The sequence below is a fragment of the Protopterus annectens genome, chromosome 13.part0 (assembly GCF_019279795.1).
Source record: "Protopterus annectens isolate FY-2018-M chromosome 13.part0, PAN1.0, whole genome shotgun sequence".
NCBI lineage: Eukaryota > Metazoa > Chordata > Ceratodontiformes > Protopteridae > Protopterus > Protopterus annectens.
The window spans coordinates 392,120,623-392,144,715 of record NC_056747.1 but is presented as its reverse complement, the minus strand read 5'-3'; the positions used below and the strand labels follow the sequence as shown (position 1 = coordinate 392,144,715).

General features: G+C 40.2%; 2 protein-coding genes across 2 annotated transcripts in view; both read right to left on the bottom strand.

The window, feature by feature from the left end:
* Window positions 1-24,093, bottom strand: part of ARID3A (AT-rich interaction domain 3A) — a 1,395,207-nt gene that overhangs the window by 9,674 nt on the left and 1,361,440 nt on the right. The gene's annotated exons all lie outside the window — the stretch shown is intronic.
* SZRD1 (SUZ RNA binding domain containing 1) overlaps window positions 10,549-24,093 on the bottom strand; it is a 44,334-nt gene continuing 30,789 nt past the window's right edge. The window contains exon 2 of the mRNA XM_044055458.1: window positions 10,549-10,603. Within this exon, the coding sequence (XP_043911393.1) occupies window positions 10,549-10,603 (55 nt within the window). The remainder of the gene's footprint in view (window positions 10,604-24,093) is intronic.

Sequence of the window (24,093 nt, the reverse complement as noted above, 5' to 3'; positions counted from 1 at the left end):
AGATTTGTACTGTTCCGTGTCAAACTCTCATTTTATACGGGAAGAGTAAAATTTGAAGGCAAAATAAGGGACAGGTGTACACAATGAGCTCAGTTATTGACAACTATAAATAAAAAAACAGGTCAATGAAGTACTAAACCCAAACTGGTATGCAGCCAGTCATATAGGTTTTCTTGCTTGCACAAGTTTGTATGGCAGATGTTTTACTGTAAACCAGTTATAAAACATTTACCTCCACTTTTACCAATAAAAGAAGTAAAATACAGGGAACCCTACACAGTAGTCTTAGATTTTGAGAACGCGTGTTGCACAAAATACTGCTTCCATAAATGTGACATCACCTTTCTAAACACCTGCTGATCTCTCACATGGTGCGCTGTTATGAACTGTCATGTTCATCTTATCTGCAATTACTAGCAGTTCTGTGCTTTACAGGTGTTCTGAAATGGATTTCAGGTAAGGAGTCGAATTCAAGAAAAGAACATGAATGCCAGCTAATAAACGCAGGACAGCTCAGCCTACATCCTCTAAGGATAAGTTGATACACTCTAAGCAATTTTTGCTTTCTTTACAGTCCACATGATGTGCAACATGATTGGCGGTATGTGTGGTGAGGATTCATCTACCACTGCTAAAGCTACAAAAATAACTTGATGTAAGCCACTTTTTAGTGCACCTCAAACCATTTTTTTTTCGGGAAGGCATGCTTTCACATGTACTTCCCATACTTGTACATACTCATTTATCGGCTGCACAATGAGGGGTGTAATCAGCAAATGCTGCTGTGACTTTTGGTGAATTTACTGTAGCACTGGGACTCTTAGAAAGAATGCTTAAACAATCGACCGGCTCCGAAAAGGTCCCCCTCCCATAATTCTTAAAAAAAAAAAAAAAAAAAAAAAAAAAAATCCAGATCCCTGATGGCAGAAGAGTGGAAAACAAACAAAAAAAAATACAGATCCCTGATGGCAGTGGAGTGGAAAACAAACAAAAAAATACAGATCCTGATGGCAGAGGAGTGGAAAACAAAAAGGCATCTGGGAAACCATTGCTTTTACGTAAATAAGAAATCAAAGCCCTTGGGCAAAATCTTAAACATTTTGTTCAGAAGTTTTAGCAGTTCATCTTCTTATCACTTTCCACTATGATTTATTCAACCATAACTGACTTTTTTGACAAAAACTTCAGAATGAGTTAAAAAGATCACCTCATTGACCACTTCTGCTAAGTCTGTACCCAATACACAAGTTGAAGTTGAGAATCCTAATTAACACACAGCCATTGGCTTTCTTATTATAATTCTTACTTTTAAACATACCCAAATCAGCTATGCAATAACAAATATGTTATGATTTTCCTCTAAGGACAATTATTTACAGTTCATTACAATTATGAAATCAATCAATCATAAAATACAATTGAAAACAATTAAGACATGTAAAAGTAATTTTCAGAACTGTGAAGTATTAAGTTCAAATGGCTAAGCTCTGCTTGACACTGTCTAATGGAAAATTAGTGCACAGTTCACCAGTTAGAATGTTACACCAATGTTTGAGGAACCAAGCAGACAAGTTTTATGAAAATGTATTGTGCTGCTATGTAGCAGTGGGAATCATCTGAAAAGACTATTACTTGTTTTAAGGATTAGTATATAGACATGTAAGGTTAAAGGATGAATCTGGGATGTTTGTGTGAATGAATTAAGTGCCCAGAAAGATCACAGCCTCCTTCCACAACTTCTTTATTCAGTTCTATATCTCTGAAACGGAGAGAAACAGGTACACTTAAATTCTGATCAGGTGAGTGGACTATTCAGTGGTAGATTTCCTCCAGCCACACAGTAAAATGATACATGACACAATGATACCAATAAGGTCACTACTTAACTGGACAAAGTTGCTGTCAGACACTGACACTAGTGAGGTCTTTTCTATTCAGCATGTAAATGTTTTTGCCGCACGCCCACTTTATTTAAGGAGTTCAAACTGTATTAATGTGCATTAGTTATTTGCTACTAGTGTTTCATCCGTTTTATGCACAATGCTGTCTCAGAAAAAATACTTATCAGCTAATAGTGATATTACATCATCTTTATCAATTCTTATATAATACTGTTCTGGTTATCTGTTTCTTTATATTTACTTCAGTTATTTTACATGATTCATAATTGAAAATGAGCCCTAGTAAGTCCAGCTCACTTTCCTGTAAAATAAAAATAAACTTTTATCAAGCTGTACAATTACAACTGTATATAACCAAATGATGCAAGGAGGAAGTTTGTACAACATGAACATTAGGAAGGGAAGAATCCTGTATTAATCAGTATGCTCCACTTAAGCATGCTTCATATATGGCTGTTAATATTGAGGATTATAAGCAGATTGCCGATCATAACCGGTTTATTATGTGTTCAAAACATGCATGTCAAGAAATTCACCTTGAGAGCACAGCTCAAGGGGTGAATCTTGGTATCCATGTTGAGAACATACAATAAAGGTTTATGATCAGAGGCCCAATCATAAATCTTTGTAGTCCATGGAGTTTTATCTGCTAAATGTATTGCGACATACAAAAAGAAAAAAAGTGCTAAGTATTTTCCCTGCTATCAAAGCAGTAAAGCTCTTAGTAAAAGCTGTCAGAAAGGCAGTTTAAGGGATTCTGTTATGTTAGAAAAAGTCAGGGATACATACCCAGCACAGACAGCAGACAGAAACAAATTTGTTTTTTATTCTTCCACTGTCGTTTGCTGGTCAGTACTGGCAGATTTCACTGCCTGGCACAATACCTGATCTTAACAAGCGAAGCAGGGGGTGCTTAACATTTGTTAAGATCATGTCTCCCACTGTAGAAGCACTTATAATTTGTCTTTTTCCAGATATCAGGGGGTAATTCACCATTCTCCATGCACTACAAAGTCTTTAAGGGCTGCTAAACTAAAATGGTGACAAGTAGAGGGATAGACCTGAAGAGATGAAATGTGGAGGGCTATCAAATGGAGTAAGAAAGATTAAGGGGCAGTACCTCTCTTTAAAGCCTTCCTAAAAGAACACCTAAATAAATCATGGTTATGCACATGCATAACCCCAAGGCTAATACACAATCTGCCCTCTTATACCTACTTTATGTTAACATGTCCACTACCATTAAGTACCATCAAGACCGAAGTAATATACCATACTACTTTTATCTATCCTTATGAACTAATATAAACAGTACATATATTCTTCCAATTCAAACATTAAGAATGCTTTTGTGCAAATTTATCACTGAGGTAGTGACACCATGTTAAAAGTCTTATCAAATTTGTAAAAGTCTTGTCAAATTTATAATTGTGTAAATTTTTATCAAGATAAAAAACAAGTACAGGCACCAAAAGGATGTCCACAAAGTCACATACCAAGCAATAGTCAGAAGGAACAGCTGTTTATTTAAAACATAAGCGCAACACTCCCCACAGCGTTTTCGTCAACAAGACTTCTTCAGATGTATGAATAAATGCATCACAAGCTGCTACTGCCTCTTTTATACCTCATTATCCCTTAATTACATAAATGTTTAATGAATTAAAACAAATGCAGTTAAACAGATCATAAAAGCAGTTTAAAAACAACCTAACATGTTCCTATATAAATACTAGTACATCAATACACAAATATACAAACATATAACTATAGGAATAAAAGTGTTTAAATATATAAATATAAATGCTTAAATGTGTATATAAAAATATATATAAAATGCATTATTAAACTATTTAATCAAAATGAATTACATAAATAAACCTATATACTAAAGTGCATGAAGTAACATTCACCTAAATACAAAATGAATAGGCTAGACACATAAATTTCATTAAACATGTATTAAAAACCTATTGCAACGTTGTCATTAAACATGTATTAAAAACCTATTGCAACGTTGTCATAAAACAGAGACCACACAAGTTACAATTTTGCAGCTCTCATTTTCAATATAAGGGCAATAGATGAATGTTCAAGTCCCGGGGTCCTATTGACCTCTAAAAGCAGTTGCCAATATAATTCCCTTACCTCAATCCTGGTCTCCCATGGATCCCCCCTCACATCCTGATCCACCTTTTCAAGCACAAAAAAAAACATCTTGCCTGTGTGCATGCTAAGGTATGTTTATAAAGTGCATTGTTATTATCTTGAGTAGTAATGGCATTAAGATGCTCCTCAATCCTTCTTTTTAATTTACATGTAGTTATTCCAACATAAAATGCTGCACATTGTTTACATATAGCTAAATAAATCAAACCTTCACTGCAACAGCTGGAAAAGCTATCACTTTTAATCGTATAACCCCTCTCTGCAATAAGAAAAAAATACAGTGGAAAAGGCACTCCTAAAACAACCAAGAAATACAGTCAAAAGTGCCCTGTATGGAGAATGAAAGTACTGAGGTATATTCCAAGCTGTTTATTACAAACACGAACAAAACTCCACAAATGGTAAATACACAAACGCCTTTACAATACACGTGTTTTCATCTCAGTAATCAGACTTCATCAGATGACCAGTGTTACATTAGATTTAGTCATTTATACATTAATTAATAAGCAGTCAACCAATACAATTACAGCAAAAAACTTTAGAAAACCAATGACATTTACACGAAAACCAATATTAAAATACAACCTCATAAATATTACACTTTTCCATTAAAAACATTCTAACCATAAATAAATAATCCTAATAAAATTGATTAAAATCCTAATAAAATTGATTAAAATATTTAAAACATTCATTTGTGTTTAGTGCATAAAAATTAAATATATATACTAACCACATTAATTAATCATATACATTTGTCTTCTTTCTTCTTCTTTCGGCTTTTCCCGGTTAGGGGTCAAAGGAAATATTGCCATCTACTGGCCAAAAATTTAATTGCAACCAAAGTTTTTAAAGTTTTGCAGATCTTAGTTTCAATAGTGGCAAGATAAGACACAATCATTCAGCCCAGGGAAGTTTCCGGCATCAAGGGTAACTTGCCACCACAGCTCCCTGAATTCTATCCTCTCTTCCCATGGACCTCCCCTCATGTCGTTCTTAATCTGTTCCAATACTAAGGAGGAAAATTCTGCTTTTACACAGGACTTAGTGTTTTTATACAAGGCACTAGTTTCTTTCTTTACTGTGATGATATAATTATGCTCGTAGATCCTTCTCCTTAACATTGTTTCGTTTTTTCCGACATAGAAGGATCTACATTCTGAACAGACAACCAAATAGACTATTCCTTTGGTCTCACAAGTATAGTAATCACCATTATCTATCCATCTTTTTCTGTTCTCGAGGTAAATTTTATCTGTATTCATAATGTTCACACATTGAGAGCAGTGCCCACACTTATATGTCCCTAATCTCCTTTTGTTATGAGTGGGTTTGTTACTCCTATACTCAAGTATATTCTTGAGACTCTGGGAATTCTTATAAACTACCTTGGAAGGGAGATTGGGTATTTTATCCAAATCTGAAAGAGCCACAAATCTACTCCACTCTTTATTAAAAGATTTTTTTAGTGGTGTCATTCAAGGCATTATACTCCAAAATTATTGCTTGTTTATAGGTAATATTTTCATTGTTTTTATTCTTCAATGTTTCACTGCCATTAACTTGTTCTTTATGTCCTTGTATGAGTTTAAACCTAGTACTTCTTCCTTCTAAAACCTCCCCATTGATTTTATTTATAAATTCCAGGGGGTAACCTCTCTCAGCAAACATCTTTTCCAGTAAATCACACTCCATCCAGAAATCAGTATCCAAGCTTGTCATGAGACTCCCCCAAACAAACTGACCCTTTATAATGTTTTTCTTACAATGTGGGGGGGTGTGCACTCTGAAAATGGAGAAAAGAGTTACAAAACGTAGATTTCCAGAAAATCTTAGTTTCAAACTTGTTGTTCATCTTGTACACCTCTAAATCTAAATATTGTAGATTTTCATTAGACACTTTGTATGTAAAATTCAGGAAATTAGTAGTACCTTTCATATAATTCATAAATTCTACAAACTTCTCCTTACCTCCCGTCCAAAAAATAACGATGTCATCAGGGAACCTCCTATAGAGGTTCCAACAGGAGGTATATTCAGAGTTTAAAATATATTTTTCTTCCCATTTTGCCAATACTAAATTGGCGTAAGTGGGGGCACACGCTGCCCCCATTGCCACCCCTTGAATTTGCTGGTAGAATTCCCCACTGAAACAAATAAAATTATACTTTAGTACCATATTCATTAAAGACACACACAATAATTTATCATTGTGAGTTAATTCCTGGTCCTCAAAAACGACCTCCTCAAACATTTCCATGCCTGAGGAGTAAGGAATACAAGAAAATATATCAATGGTTACAAATAGGAGGTCTTCGTGGTACAGTTCCATTTGTTATTTCCCTCAAGAGATCTCATGAATCTTTCAGAATAACTTTCCTTTTAACCCACAAATGCTTTAATTTTGTATCTACATATTTAGCAAGAGGGTGAGTTTTTGACCCATCAGCCGAGACTATGGGTCTCAAAGGTGGGTCTCTCTCATTCTTATGAGTCTTTGGGATCCCAAAAATTGCGGGTAACCTAGGTTTGTCGACTTTCAAGTAGGAAAGAATTTTCTGGTCAATAAGTCCTTCATACAACATATCATTTAAGCCTATATCAATTTTATTATAGGCTATGTTCACTTCATTCTTAGATGCATTAGAATATCTAAACTCATCTCTTAGTATCAAATTCATATATAAATGCTTAAATGTGTACATTATATATATATATATATAAATGCATTATTAAATTCTTTAATCAAAATGAATTGCATAAATAAACCTATATACTAAAGTGCATGAAGTAACATTTACCTAAATACAAAATGAATAGGCTAGACGCATATAAATTTCATTAAACATACATTAAAAACCTATTGCAACATTGTCATAAAACAGAGACCACATAAGTTACAATTTTGCAGCTCTCATTTTCAATATAGGGGTAATAGATAAATGTTCATTAAGTCCCGGGGTCCTACTGGCCTCTAAAAGCAGTTGCCAATATAATTCCCTTACCTCAATCCTGGTCTCCCAGGGACCCCCCCCCCCTCACATCCTGATCCACCTTTTCAAGCACAAAAAAAAACATCTTGCCTGTGTGCATGCTAAGGTATCTCATCAGTCAAGACACTTTTAAGTATCTTTGTATGGAGAAGCCTAGAATACCTTCTATCTTTGGGATCCCCAAGGTGCAAAAAAATCTTGAGGATCCCCCCATGAGACCTATTGTGGCTGCCAATGGGTGCAAAACCTACCCCCTTGGCTAAATATTTAGATTTTAAACTAAAAAGTATTTGGACCAATGCTAGTGGAATACGTAAAGATTCCTGGGATTTCCTTAGGAGTATTACAAAAGATATGTATTCAGATTCTCTTATTTTTGTCACATTAGACATACATGATTTATTTAATGTAACCCCCACAAAACTGGTATGGAGTGGTTCCAGGAGGCAATCCATCAATATGGAAAATTGGACCATAACACTTTTTTTAGTATACACAGAACTCATGGATCTAGTTTTGGAGCATAATTTCTTATTCTTCGAGTGTGAATTCTTTAGGCAGATTCAGGGCGTAGCTATGGGGGTATGTTGTGTCCCCACCTATGCCAATATTGTACTTATGGTATGGGAAGAAAGGTTTGTTCTTCACTCTGAGCATGCCCAATATTGGGTTTATTATAAACAATACTTGGACAATATTTGTCTTTTTTGGAAGGGTAATGAAACTAAACTTATGGAATTCATACAATATTTGAATCAGAGTACAGAATTTCTAATATTTACACACCATATTTCCTATGAAGAGATGAATTTTTTGGATGTTACAATAAAAAAAGACAAAGAATTACAGGAATTTGCATCAGTGGTATATAGGAAAGAGACTTTGCCTAATTCCTATTTGTACTTCACCAGTTCTCATCCCTTTAAGCAGAAAAGAAGTATTGTAAAGGGACAATTTATTTGCAGTTGTAGAATGACCTCTAAAGATGTGGATTATGAATGTGAAAATACTAAAGTAAAGGGATATGTTTCTTGCTAGGAAATACCCTAGGGAATTGATAGTAGAGGTCATGGCTGAGGTGAAGGCAGGAAGAACTGGCAGATTTTGCCCTATTCTGGGGGGTGAAAGGGTGGATACTCTCCACGGGCAGATTTCCCCTATGGATACTCATGTTATACCGAACCATCCAGACAATCAAGGGGATGGTGTTTTGGGGGGCAACTATGTTATGTTTTATAATCAGGATACCCCCAACATTAGAAATATCATTTCCCAACATTGGAGTAAGTTTGGTTGCTACTCTGAGTTGGAAGTACTGTTTAAAGCTCCTTTTAAGTTTACATACAAGAAAGGAAGGAACCTAAAGAAATTATTGGAAAGAGATTACAAGTTAGCCCATAGAAAAAGAATAGGATCTTACAAGTATGGATTTTGTGCCCAGTGTCCATTTATTTTAAACCAGGATTCGGTGTGTATTGCAGAGAGGGGTTATACGGTTAAAAGTGATAGCTTTTCCAACTGTTGCAGTGAAGGTTTGATTTATTTAGCTATATGTAAACAATGTGCAGCATTTTAAAAACTACACGTAAATTAAAAAAGGACTTACGAACATCTTAATGCCGTTAGAACACAAGATAATAACAATGCACTTTACAAACATACCTTAGCATGCACACAGGCAAGATGTTTTTTTTTGTGCTTGAAAAGGTGGATCAGGATGTGGGGGGGGGTCCCTGGTAGACAAGGATTGAGGTAAAGGAATTATATTGGCAACTTCTTTTAGAGGCCAATAGGACCCCGGGACTTAATGAACATTTATCTATTGCCCCTATATTGAAGATGAGAGCTGCAAAATTGTAACTTGTGTGGTCTCTGTTTTATGACAATGTTGCAATAGGTTTTTAATATATGTTTAATGAAATTTATATGCGTCTAGCCTATTCATTTTGTATTTAGGTGAATGTTACTTCATGCAACTTAGTATATAGGTTTATTTATGTAATTCATTTTGATTAAAGAATTTAATAATGCATTTTTATATACATTTTTTTATATACACATTTGAGCATTTATATTTATATATTTAAACACTTTTATTCCTATATTTATATATTTGTATATTCATGTATTGATGTACTAGTATTTATATAGGAACATGTTAGGTTGGTTTTAAACTGCTTTTATGATCTGTTTCTTTAATTGCATTTGTTTCAACTCAAACAATTATGTAATTAAGGGATTATGGGGGTATAAAAGAGGAAGTAGCAGCTTGTGATGCATTTATTCATACATCTGAAGAAGTCTTGTTGACGAAAACGCTGTGGGGAGTGTTGCGTTTATGTTTTGAATAAAAAGCTGTTCCTTCTGACTATTGCTTGGTACGTGACTTTGTGGACCTCCTTTTGGTGCCTGTATTTGTTTTTTGTTGGTTATCAGTATCTTCAGGCACCTTGCCTCATTGTTTTCTTTGTTATCAAGATAAACATGTAATGTATTCACTGTATACTTGTGTCTATTAATTTTGCTTATAAGTCCTTGTGTAAAGTGTTATCACAGTTAAGCTAGCAATGTACTCACTGTATACTTATATACTGTAGTTTGCTTGTAAGGCTTGTAATTTTCTAAAATTGTGGAGCTTTTCTCCCCAGGTCTCCAGTGAAAATGGGTCTTGTGACCCAGTTGGACTATCCCGGTTAACAAATGTCAAATAAATAAACAAACATGGGGAAATGAAGGGGGACAAGTCATGCAAGTAGTTTCAGGAAGAAAACTGCTGAAACGCAAGAATACATCCTGGAAAGAGATATGGATATAAAAGGAATTACAAAAACAAAAAGAATGGATATTACAGGGAAAGAATAAAGCTCTGAAGGTGCACCAGAGTGAAGTCTACTTCAATCCATTACCCTTCTCTGTCATGTGCCAAGAGCAAGTTATTAAGCTATCCTGTTTATCTCACCCCCTTCATCTGCACTATTACGGAATCTTAGATTTTAGTCCCTTCTGTAGTCAGCCTTGTACCACTAGGTATTTTGAGGCAGTCTAGCAACAGTCTCAGGCTTACCAAAAACTCCTTACTGCTACCTCACAATGATTCAATATGACAGTGTTCCAAGTATCTACTGAACTTGGAGGCTATCTTCACACCTCAGAAGACATTTAGTAAGCACAAGACACCCCGCATTGAGGACCTTCAACTAAACTAATTTACACTAAGGTTGTTAAAAGAGTACTGTCCAAGTAGCTACAATGGCTAACCAAGGAAACCAAGCAACTCTTTAAGCAGACAGAGCTTGATCTCAATACCAAACCACCAAAAATAAAATTCTCTTTAATCTCCTGCTGACAATTAAGAAATCAAGCCAGAAAACAAATCCAAACTGACAAAAAGGCCTATTACACAACAATCCCCCGAAATGTTGGGGAGCCATAAAAAAAAAAACTCCTTAATCCTGGTCAATCTGCAATTCCATTTCCCATCTCTACAAATACATAGCTTCACAATTTAACCAATAATTTATCAATTCAATATTATTCCTAGTAAAAAAAAAAAAAAAAAAAAAAAAAACAACAACAAAAAAAAAAAAGATAACCACAACCCACTAAAAATCCCACCTGAATCTTAAGCTACTCAAACTAAAGCCCACTACCCTTGCTGCTGACCTAACTCCCCAACGACTTTCTCAGGCTGGCACCAGGTGTCACTGATTATCCCATCTCTGTACTAACAGATCCATCTCTGAACAATACATCCCCAAAGCTCTGGAAAATTTCCTACATCATCCCTCTACACAAAGGCAGGTCTTCAACTCACTTCTCTAATTACAGACTAACTTTCATACTACCACCACTAGCCAAAATCCTTGAAAAATGCATACATGCACAGCACCTTGACTACCTAGTAAGTAATAACCTACTCTCTAACACCCAACCTGGTTTTAGACCCAAACATAGCACCATAACCGTATTAATATGTTTTATGAATACCACCAAAGAGCTCAGAAACAATGGCCAACTCGTATCTTCCATTTTCTTCGACATGTCCAAGCTTTTCGGCATGGTATCACACCAAAATCTACTCACAGAATTAGCCTCCTTAAATCTCTCTCAACCTGCTCTAGCCTGGTTTCATGATATTTAACAGACTGACCAACAAACAGTCAAGTGGGGCAAAATGAACTCTCTACCCTCCTGCCTGTCACTGTGGGAGTGCCACAAGGGTATTTACTTGACCCACTGCTTTTCACCATTTTCACCAACAAGCTCTGCTCTGACATGCATCTAGCCACCATAGTACAATATGCAAACAACTACACCCTGATCTAATCAGCTCCATCTCTACCAGCACACCTAGAATACACCCAAAAATCTTTCACTGACATTGAAAACTATCTCACCAAATACCAACTCCTACTAAATCCAAACAAAAAGAATAGTTGTGTAAGAACTTACCATAACCTTAGATGTCCTTCTCTTCTATGTTGCAGTATTCATAACAGTAGGGAGATGCTCCTTGCAGCACCACCGTCTGGCCAGTATACCAAAGTCTTAGTTTAGGAGGGAATGTGTGACGTCGGTTGACAGGGCCATAAACTGACGTTAGGTACAAAAGTGATGTCTGCATGTACCCTCATCAGAATTGGTTTGCCGCATACTGTAGTGCCTATGAGGTTTGACCAGGAGGCTCCTAATGTGAGACCCTTAGACTTACATGTAGGCCAGTCCCAGGGCAGTAGGATGGCTGTGTAGGTAGAGACTGGGGGGATGATGGCAATGTGCCATCAAGAGATACCTGGGATAGTAGTTAGAAAGAGACAGGGGGTAGGAGGGTGGGACTGAATACTGCAACATAGAAGAGAAGGACATCTAAGGTTATGGTAAGATCTTACACAACTATTCTATGTCCTTCTATTCTGATGTTGCAGTATTCATAACAGTAGGGAGCATACCAGTGCTTTAAGTATGAACCTGGGAGAGTAAGGGTTCTTGTGGTCAAGCAGACCCTGTAGGGATAGTCCTGGCAAACCCAGCTCTAGCACGGAATGCTATGTCCGGTTTGTAGTGTTTGGTGAAGGTGTGTACTAAGGTCCAAGTAGCTGCTTCTAAAATAGAAGAGGAGTCTATGGCTTTGAAGAAGGCAGTAGAGGAAGCAGCTGCTCTGGTGGAGTGGGGTTTAATATTGCTTTGTAAGGATTTCCCATGGTGGGAGTAGCACAAGGAAATGGACTTTGAGATCTAGGAGGCAATGGTCTGCTTAAATACAGTTTTCCCTCGGGCTCTGGAATGGAAGGAAATAACTGATCTGACTTCCTGATGTCTTTGGTTATGTCTAAGTAGTATCGAAGTTGTCTGTGTACATCCAGGGAATGTAGGGTCCTTTCTGAGGCATTTTGTAGATGAGGATAGAAAACAGGTAGGTTAATGGATTGATTGAAAGAGAGTTCATTAACTACCTTGGGCATGAATGAAGGGTTGGTCCAGAGGACAACTCTGCCCTTGTGGAAAACAAGGTAGGGGGATGTGGCTATAAAGGCTTGGATCTCTGAAACCCTCCTGGCAGAGGTGAGGGCAACTAGCAGGACTGTTTCAATGTGCAAAGTTTCAGGAGTACAGAAGGTGCTGGCTCAAAGGGGGGGGGGGCAAGGTTAGTTTATCTAATACATAGTTTAGGTCCCATGGTGGAGGGATGGGTTTCCGTGGGGGTTTGATATGGAGGACTCCCTTTAGAAAAAGTTGGCCTTCCAGTCAGGATGTCAGGGGTGGTGAAAATGGTCAGAAGTCAGAAATGGCAGATAAATGGACTTTGATTGAGGAGTATGTTAGTCCTGTTTGGAGCAGCTCACACAAGTAGTATAGGACCCTTGGAATGGATACAGTTAGGGGGTCCTGCTTGTTCCTATGACACCAGTTGGAAAACCTAAGCCATTTAGCTACATAGTTTCTCCTAGTACTAGTTTATTTTGCCTCCTGTAGAACATTGAGTATGTTCTCCAAATAAAGGTGTCTGTAAGGGATCAGAATTCTACCAACCATAAAGTCAATTTTAGGTTACTTGTGGGTGTAGCAGGGACCCCTTGTTCTGTGTGAGTAGGTCTAGACGGTGGGGTAACCTGTGGTGATTGCCCTTGGCTAGAGACAACAGGAGGGAAACCAATGCTATCTTGGCCAATAGTGGGTCACCAGTAGAATTTTTGGTTTGTCCTTCTGAATTTTTAGGAGGACTTTCTGGATTAGAGTGAAGGGGGGAAAGGCGTATAGGTACATCCCCCCAAAAAAAGGAGGTGTCGTCCACCTTCCAAGCTTGTGGATGTGGGTTCCTTGTGCAGAAGTTGGGCATCTGCCTGTTGACTGGGGAGGCAAATAGGTCTGCTTGAGGAATACCCCACCTGTGTATCAAATCTAGGAAAACCTCTCTGTGAAGCATCCATTCGTGAGAGGGGACTGCGTTTGTTTGCCATAACATTCTGTTCTGAGGAGATATACATGGCTAATAAGTGGACTCTCGAGGGAAGCTGCTAGATTCCAAATCTGGATGGCCAGGCTGCATAGTGGGGTAGGACCTGGGCCCCCCTTGTTTATGTACCACAGGGCAGTCATATTGTCTGTGATTACTTTTAGGGTTCCTGGTAGGATAGAGGGCATGAATGTTATAAGGGCTAACAGCAGGGCTCTCATTTCCTTGTTGTTGATGTGGTCTTTCACACCTCGTACTGAAAGGTGTTGCTGATTTGTTTGTAACACTGCACCCCAGCCTAGATCCGAAGCATCTGTTGATAGCTGTTGTAGTGGTGCTGGAATCCAAAGGCGAGTCCCCGGGTAGGTCTGCATTGCAGATATCCACCAGTGGAGCTCTCCTTTTAGGCATAGGAAAAGTGGAAGTGAGGAGTCCAAGGGTCGTGAATGTTGGGTCCATAACTTTTTTTTTTTTTTTTTAACACCTATTGCTTGAATTTTGCGTATGTGGAGCCTTGCCAAAGGAAGCATGGGTATAAGGGATGCCATGTGGCCTAACAGTCTCAGGAAATCCCGAGCTGTCAGGGTGGTTTTGGTATGGATCTGGTTGAAGTACAGACAAAGTTCCTGAATCCTTTGTGCTGGGATGAAAGCCTTCATGTAGTCTGTGCGAAGTTTGCACCACAGGAAAATCATGTCCTGTGAGGGAGTCAGGTGAGATTTCTCTACGTTTATAGTGAACCCCAGAAGAGAGAGGGTGTTCAACACCCGTTGTACATGGAGTAGGAGCTGTTGGTCTTGATGCAGGATGAGCAGGTCGTCTAGGTATGGGTATATTTGTATACCCTGGGTCCTGCAACGAAGGGGGCTAGACACTTTGTAAACACTCTTGGGGCAGTGGATAGTCTAGAAAGCAATGCAGAGAATTGAAAATGACAGGAACCTTCTGAAAATCTGAGGAATGTCCTGTAGTCTGGATGAATGGGGATGTGAAGGTAGGCATCCTTGAGATCTAGAGCTACCATGAATTCCTGGGGAGGGGGATTAGAGGCAAGAGATGAGGTAAGGTGATCATTTTGAAACTGGGTACGTGGAGGAAGAGATTGAGAAAGGATATATCCAGAATAGGTCTCCAAGGACCCTCTTTCCTTGGCACCAGGAACATTCTGGAATAAAAGCCTGCATTCCTTTGAGGGGACGGCACCAGTTCTATGGTGCCTTGATTAAGAAGTTGATGAATGATGGGTGGAAACAGGTGGATTTGGTTTTTTGGTGGTTGAGGGATCCCTTGGAAAGGTGGGAGCAACCACCAAGTCATGTAATATCCTCTCTGGATAATGTAGAGGACCCATAGTTCTGTTGTTAGTCCACACCAGGAGCGAAGGGAGAGGATGAGATGAAGGGATAAGGAGGTGTCTGGATGCAGAAGGGGTGAGTCACAGTGGAGGAGGCCTGGGTTGGTCAGGCTGGCTTTGAAAAGGCATAGTAGATGATTTGGAGGAAATCTGGGAGCAGAAGTCTTTCTCAGCTGTCTATGTCTCTGATTGTGGTGCTGAGTGAAAGGATTGCCTTCTTACAAAGGAGGGATTCTGAGGATAATTCCTATGATACCTGGGAATAGGGAACACCAGCAGGTGTTTGAGGTTCTGTAACTCTTTACCCTTCTCTTGCAGGGATTTGAGAAACTCAGCAGAAGCTTGTCCGAAGAGGGCCTTATTTCTAAGGATGCATCCAGAAGTTTAGTTTGAACATCCATGGGGAGGGGCTGTAGTCGTACCCACGAGTAAAGACGAAGCACTGATCCAGAAGCAGCAGCTTTGGATGCAGCCTCCACAGCATCATAGCTGCATTTACTGAAGTGCCTGGTGACCTGAGATGCTGTGGAGAGAAGTGAATTTAGTTGTGCTCTGATAGGAGAATCCTGAACCTCAGACAGAAGGGTGGAAATGGTGTCAAGAACATACCTTGCCATGTGGGTTTGGTAGTTCAGGGCCCTAATGCCCAGAGTAGAGGATGTATATACCTTTTTAACCTGACATGTCCATAAATTTACTGTCTATCAGTTGGATAAAGAGCCGTAGAAGGAGCTGTCTGGATGTCCTATCTGCAGAAACAGCTACAACAGCTGGGTCTGCAGGAGTGTTTTTGTAGAGAAACTGTGTCTCTTGGGGAACCTGTAAAAATGACCAGGTCATTTAGCTGCTGGGGGTTGGGAGTCTGGTAACTGTGAAGCAGCTAGGAATGCATCCTGAAAAGCAGAAAATCAGGCAGTAAGGGAGGCACAGCAGTGGGAGATGGCTGTTCCATTTGCAAAAGGTCAAAGTACCTTTTCTTGGATTCTGAAACCTCAGAGGACTGCCACTTAAAATGTTCCCTCATAAGGGAGATGGTATCTCCAAAGCTGAATTCTTCTCCTGGGGATTTAGTAAAGAGTGCCAAGTTTCATACGGACCTTTTTTGATGGTAAGCGCTAGATGTTTGTCAGATTTTTAGTAATGAATTCCTTGGGGGATTCAATTTGAGTTTCATGGGAGAAAGACTCCTCAGAAGATGAGTATTCTTCCTCAGACACATGGATTGGTTGAAGAGTGAGAGTGGGAGGAAGTTGCAGTGACTGTAATGCCTGAAAAGCTTGAAACAGACCTTGAGAGAAGGATTCCCAGTCAGGCATTTGTGGGGGTTCAGAATGCTTGGTTTTCGGTTTCCTTTTCAAGGGGGTTATATGAGCAGTCAGAAGAGAAGTAGACGTCAGCCTAGCATGAACAGGACGAGCAGGGGCTTCCGAAAACGCGAGCCACGGTTCCCCTCCGCCATCAGACTCTGATGGCTGAATTACCTCAGCGGACGTACCGTCGGTATCCTGCACCCTGGCTTCCATTAAGGTTCCCGGGCCTGCTTTGGTAACTGTTGTCTGAACGGACTCAAGGTCTTCCATCGCCTATAGAGCCTGATGGGATGCGCCTGAGGTGCAGCCTGGGATTCGGGCCTAACTTTTTTCACCTTCTTCTGAGGCGTTTCGTCGGAAGGGCTTACTCCTCCATCCATGCCTAACGGCAAGTGTCTGAGTCTTTGGTCCTCAAGATAAAGATTTAAAATCGCTAATCGACTACGTAGGGTCTTGGGGATGAACGACTTACAGATTGAACAGGATGCATGGTCGTGGGCCTTGCCTAGACAAAAAAACACACTTATCGTGTGTGTCCTTGTGAGGAATCTGTCTCCCACAAGCCCACTTCCCTTTCCTAGCTGGCATGCAAGTCTAAACAGTAAGCAAAATAAGTAAGAAAACCCCACCAGGCACTTATCTGTAACGGTCAAAACGGTCTGGTCTTTAACGATCTGGAATGCGGTCTTCTGAAGAAGCGAGATGCAGAAGTGGAACTGGCAAATGGGCGTCCGATGATCACTGTGGCAGAAAAATTCCTTTGAGGGTATGTGCAGATGTCACTTTTATACCTAACATTGGTTTATGGCCCTGGTAGCCGACGTCACACGTACTCTCCTGGACTAAGACTTTGGTATACTGGCCAGACGGTGGCGCTGCAAGCAGAATCTCCCTACTGTTATGAATACTGCAACATCAGAACAGAAGGACATCTAATGCTATTCTCAAATTATAAAACAGCCACCTCCCCCTTTTACCATCTTCTCCTCCAATAAAACCAAAACTGAACCCGTTGAATACACCAAACTCCCAGGAGTAACAATTGATCCATGGCTAAAAATCTGACAAACATCTAGCGCTTACCATCAAAAAAAGGTCCGTATGAAACTTGGCACTCTTTACAGAAGCAAACCATAACCTACGTACCCCACCCACCATGCCATAGCCAGAACACATTTACACTCCACCCTCCTATACGCTTTCATTTTCACAAATCTCAGAAAAACTGACAGAAACAAACCAGAGATATGCTATAACAAATAGCAAAATTCGCTACAAACTATCCTTTCAGAACTCATCACTGCTCTGTCTTACGCATACTAAATTGGCTAGAATTGCCCACTCTACTATCCCTAACCACTGCCCACTCCCTACTCTATCAACCAGACAACTGCCTTGCACTCAAAAACTTAATTCTACCATACTGTAACTTCAGAACTCTGAGGTCCTATGACAAGTTTCTACTAAAAGTCACAAAGTCTAACAAATAGCTTTGGAGACTCTTCTCCAATCAGATATCCAAAAAATAGAATTCAATACCACAACCCTTGAGAAACACCTCTAATAAGGCCATATTTATGACACTTATCACTTTGCCAACAACTGGCTATGCTGCTGTACTACTCCAGGCTGACCCAAAACAATTTCCTCTCAACTATCACTGCTCATTTTTTCTCCTTTACTATACTAAACCTTTTGCACCAAACACACACACTACTCTATCACTTCATTCTGTTTTTTTCTCGCTCTTCCTTTATCTCACTTTCACTTTAGCTTTCCTTCTCTTCCATAATCCCTTTCTCACTCAGTTTTTTTCCCTCCATCCTATTGCCAGTTATTGCTTTTCCTGGAATAGCACAAATACAGCTGCAACTAAATCTTGTTTTTACAAGAATTGTAATAACTGCATGCTAATTTGGTATCCACAATACTATCTTGTAGCTGAATAGTGTTTTTACAAGAACTGTTACAACGGTCTGCTATCTGGTATTAACAATACTATTTTGTATACTGTACATAATTGTAATTGTATAATTGTAACTGAAATGTATATTGGCCACTGTTGTACTGTCTTCGTCTCCTATGGAACTTTGTTTGCCTTAGTGCTCTACATATCTCATTAGTATTAAATAATGCTGGTCAATATTTGTTTATTATAGTAGTTTTACTCTACTGGAGCTTTTCTCACCGGGCCTCTGCTGAAAAAGGGCCATCAGCCCAGTTGGACACTCCTGGTAAACAAATGTAAAAATAAAAATAAAATAACAGGCAAGTACTGTCACACATACCACATGCTCATCATGTTGGATAAGAACAGTGTGACAGTTGTCTTTGCAGAGCCAGAACCTGGGATATGAAGTACAGCTGTGTTAGAACTTACCATAAAAGTAGATGTCCTACTCATCACTGCTGCAGTATTCCTTACAATAAGGATATTCTGCCGAGTGTATCAGTACATCCGGGTCAGCCTACCAAAGCCTGGGCCCTTTCATGCACTGTACATATGTATGCATGTCCCAAGTCCGAGGAGTAAGGTACATAAGTGACGTACAAGCATCAAACCCTCAGAACTGAACTTCCCCAGAACAGGAGCAGCAAATGAGGAAGGAAAGTAAGATGGTACATGCATATCCAGAAAAAAAAAAAAAAAAAAAAGGGAAAAGAAGTCTCCTTAGCCAGAGCAGAAGAGAAAACCCAACGGGGGGAGGAGGGAATAACAGAATATTTCAAGAGTGATAAGGACATTTACTGCCTAGTTAAGTTCTTATACAGCTGTACTACGTCCTTCCTTATCACTGCTGCAGAATGGGAGGAAGTGGAAGGAATTGAGGAACCCCTCAAAAAACATGGATGATGGAGCTAGCAAAATTTGTACTGACCCTTGAAATCACATTTAACTTAACTAGTGCTAAGCAAAAGTATGCACAGAAAGCGAAGCAGGAGCTTCCAAAATGGATCTAGCATTGAGACCCTTAAAGCTCCATAAGAGGCAACTGCCATATACAAACAGAAGTAGGAAGCTGTTTGCAATGAAGAGAGTAACAAAAGGAAGGTTTAGAAATCCAACAAGAAATAGTTTGTTTCCGTTTTGTGTCCTGAAAAGAAAAGTACAGTTTTGTACCTACCATAAATGTAGATGTTCGAGTGTATATACTGCTGCAGTCATCACACTTGGGGTTATTCCTGCCATCAGGCGGACCCCGCAGTCGGCCGAATCCCAAGTCTTGGTCTGGCGTCGGTTGTCGCTGCTTCTTCCCTGACGTCAGTGCGACAGGGGTATAAAAGAGGCAGCCAACACCATTTTCTTCAGTTTTTCTTGCCCCAGATGTCAGGTGCCCCCAACTAGGAAGGCAATACAAATAACTATGCAAAATACCTTAGTAGATGAACAATAGTACTAACAGTTAGCAAAATACACCATATAGGCATGCATCCATTAGATTGATGTACATGGAGTTGTAAGTAACACCCTGGTATGTAGAGGGGATGGTGGGAGGGTAACCTGGACTGCAGCAGTATATACACTCAAACATCTACATTTATGGTAGGTACAAAACTGTACTATGTTCATCGTATAATACTGCTGCAGTCATCACACATGGGTTGAATCCCAAAGCTATGGATGGGTGGCTGGTACTAAACTGGGTTAGGTGAAGCTAGGATGCCCTGCAGAACTGCAGTGGCAAAACCAGCTGTGGTTTTTGAGTATAATGAAAGGTGGTAGTGCTTGGTAAAGGTGTGCACTGAACTCCAAGTAGCTGCCTCCAGAATGTCCTTGGTTGGAACCCACCTGAGAAAGGCTGCTGAGGTTGCTGTAGCCCTGGTAGAATGGGACCTAATATTAACAGGCACTGCTTTCCCATGGTGCGAGTAGCAAAAACGGATACAATGTGCTATCCATTTGGAAATGGTCTGTTTTGAAATAGCCTTTCCTTGTGAACCTGCAGCATAGGATACAAAGAGTTGGTCAGTTTTTCTGAAGGTCTTTGTCTTATCCAAATAGTAACGTAGCTGTCTGTGAATGTCCAAAGAGTGAAGGAGTCTTTCTCCTTTATTCTGGGGGTTTGGATAAAAGGTGGGTAAATGAATGGTCTGATTCAAAGCCACACTGGATACTACCTTTGGCATAAAGGTAGGGTTAGTTCGTAAAGAGACTCTGTCCTGATGGAAAATGATGAAAGGTTCCACTGCCATAAGCGCCTGTAGTTCTGAGACCCTGCGTGCTGAAGTGATAGCCAGCAACAGAGCTGTTTTCCATGACAAGTATTATAGTTCTGCTGAGAAGGCTGGTTCGAAAAGAGGCAGTGTTAATTTTTCTAAAACGAAGTTGAGGTCCCAAGCTGGCGTTGGGGGTTTTCGGGGGGGGGGGGGTCTTATATTCTTAGCCCCTCTGAGAAACTGTCTTAGTAAAGGGTGTGAGAATATGGGAGGATCCGTATTATATTGAGCTGAAATGGCTGAAGCATGGATCTTAATGGATGAGAAAGAAAGGCCTTTGTGTAGCATCTCAGTTAAGTATGGCAGTATTTGAGGAATGTTTGGTATCCAAGGATTTTGGCCTTCAGCCTGGTTCCATGCACAAAATCTTTTCCATTTGTCTGAGTAAGTTTTTCTGGTGCTGGGCCTCCTGGCCTCCAAAATGACATTCAGGACGTCCTTTGAGAGAAGTGTTGATTGACAATTCAAGGCATTCTCCATGCAGCTAAATTTAAAGTCCTTAGCTGACTGTGAAGGATCTGAGAGTTTTGCTGTGTCAACAGAAGTGGGAATTGAGGTAGGATCCATGGAGGGCTGTGAGTCAAGGTCCTTAGTAATGGGTACCAGTGCTGACGTGGCCAGTCTGGAGCAATGAGGATCATTTGAGGTCTCTCTGATCTGACTTTCAGTAATACCATGGTCAAGAGAGGTAGTGGTGGGAAGGCATAGACTGTCAATGCTGTTCTACTGAATGATAGGGCATCCACTTTCCAGGCTAGGGAATGACAAGTCCTTGTGCAAAATTTCTGTAGTTGGCAATTGTTGGGGGAGGCAAACAGATCTATGTTTGGCCGTCCCCACTTTTGTGTTACCATTGAAAATACTTGTGGGTGTAGTCTCCACTTGTGGGGATCTGCCATATTTCTGCTTAATTCTTCTGCCAATATGTTTTCCTTTCCTGGCAGGAATTGTGCTTGCAGTTGTACTTGGAAAGTCAATGCTGTGTTCCATAAGGTCACTGCCTGTCTGCATAAAGGGTAGGAGTGTGTTCCTCCCTGTTTGTTTACGTACCACATAACTGTGGTGTTGTCTGTCCTTATTAGTAGTTGTCCTGGATGCAAGAGGTCCTTAAAGGCTGTCGGTGCATTTTGCACAGCCAGCATCTCTTTTTGGTTGATGTGTAGATGCATTTGTTTTGCGGACCATTTGCCCTGTATGCACTGTCCTGCCATGTGTGCTCCCCAGGCGTAGTCTGAAGAATCTGTTGTCATAGTTTGGTTTGCTGGAGGTAAGACAAAAGGAAGACCCTTGTTTATTAGACATGCTTGAGCCCACCATAGGAACTCTTTTTGAAGGCAGGGGATGAGAGGTATACTTGTTTCGAGGCTGTGTCTGTGTGGAGTCCATACACTTTTCAGGTACCACTGTAATTTCCTCATATGCAGCTTTGCATGTGGAATTAGTTGAATGCAGGATGCCATGAACCCCAATGCCTGCAGGATTTTCCTTGCATTGAGCTGGGTAAAAGTTGCCATCTTTTTGAAGTATTGAGTCAGTTGTTTTTGTTTGTCTGGTGTGAGATAAGTCATCTAGGCCGTTGTATTTAAGCTGGCACCCAGGAATATTATGTCTTGTAAGGGTATTAGCTTTGACTTCTTTTTGTTTACTGTGTACCCTAGGCAACTTAGCAGCTTTGTTACAAATGCCAGATGCTGTAATAGAATGGCCCTGCTGTCCGCTTGGATCAGGCAGTCATCCAGATACGGATAAATTTGTATTCCTCGTTGTCTGCAGTATGCAATTACTGATGCCAGGCATTTCGTAAATACTCTGGGCGCAGTAGATAAGCCAAAGGGCAATGCAGAGAATTGATAATGCGTTGTACCTGCCAAAAATCTGAGGTATCTTCTGCAATCTTGTCTCATAGGGACATGCAGGTATGCCTCTTTGAGGTCCAACATTACCACCCAAGACTCCTTGCCCAGCATGGGAAGAAGCTGCTGTAGTGTGAGCATTTTGAATTTGGGTACCTCCAGGTAAGTGTTTAGAATTGAGAGGTCTAAAATAGGTCTCAAGGCTTTGTCCTTTCTTGGTACTAGAAATAGCCTTGAGTAAAAACCTTGACCTTGCTCCTTTGTAGGTACCTTTTGAATTGCTTTCATATCCATGAGAGCTGAAATTTGCGTTTGTGCCTCTGCCCATTGGTTTGGAGGCAGATTTGGTATGCCTCTCATCCGTGGTAAAGTGTGAAAATGAAATCTGTAGCCTCGGGTAATGATATCCAGAACCCATTTGTCCTTTGTTTTGATGTGCCAATTTTGTGGAAAAAGAGCCAGTTTTCCTCCCAAAGGTGCTGCCAGAGCAATTTTGCATGGCAGGCGAAGAGGGAAGTCATTGTGTTTGTTTCCTGAAGGGTTGAGATCTTTCGTCTCCACCTCTGAGTTGTTGTGTGTCATTGTCTAGGCCTGAAAGAACCTTGTGGCTGGCCTCTGCCCCTTGGGCGTCTGTACCTACCCCTTTGGGGTCTGTCTGATGCAGGGAAGGACCAGTTTTTTGATGACCAGTTTCTGCTGAAACGGGGAGGTTGTACCTGTAAAAAATCTTTTACTGTCTGCATAGATTTTGCCTTTTCTTCCATTTTCTTTAAAACTTCCTCTGCTTTGACACCAAATAACACATCTTTCTGCAATGGAGCATCCAATAACTTTGCTTTGACATGTTCTGGTAAGGCTTGCTCTTTTAGCCAAGCATGTCTACGTATTACAGATCCTGTGACAGCTGCTCTATATGAGGCTTCCAATGAATCAAAACCACACTAAGGTATGCTTTCCCACCTGTTCTGCTGCATACAGCAAATCCGGCATCTCTTTGAAATCAGGTTGATCTGTCTGAGGGATCATTTTCTGCTTTAACTATGTAATCAAGTACTGCTGGTATTTTAGCATGTGGAATTGGCAGTTTAAGGCCCTCATGGCCAAAGTGGCAGACGTATACACTTTCTTCCCCCATCTTTCTAATGCTCTGGAATCTCTTTCAGAAGGTAGTGGATTCTTAGCAGTAGAGGCCTTAACCCCTTTGGGACCCTGGGAAATGGTTTTGGGGTCTGCAACAGGGCTTTTATATAGAAACTTATGAGAATCAGGAACTCGGTAGTATCTGTCTGGTTTAGCTTGTGCAGGAGGTAAGGAATCTGGGTTTAGACTAGATTTGGTGTAAACATCATCCAAAATGTTTAAAACTGGAGGAATTGCAAGGGTTCTATGCTGTGGGAGAAGAAGAAACTCACAGATTCTTTTCTTAAGAGTCAGAGTAATCTTGGCCTTCCCAGTAGAAGTGTTCCCTCATGGTGTGTAAAGTTTCCCCAAAAGAGTAGTCTTCAGTGGGGGGAGACAGAGGGAATGGACTCTTCAGCATCTGAGTCTTCATAAGGAGGGAAGGAATAATCCTGGTCCTCAGAGTTAGCTGAGGAAATGGATGCTTGGTCAGAAGAAGGATAATCTTCCTCCAGTCTAGACCTTTTGTCAGGAGGGGGTTGTGAACCCCTGAAAAGGGTAATTAAATCCTCAGCCATCTTAAGCATCTGTTTTTTAGGCATAGGGGCCTGTGGGGGAAACTGTGGCCCTGGTTTTCTAACTTTTAAGGGGGCATTAAGTTTAGCATAAGACTTAATAGAGATAGTTGTCGGTTTGAAGACACCTTCAGAAACCGAAGG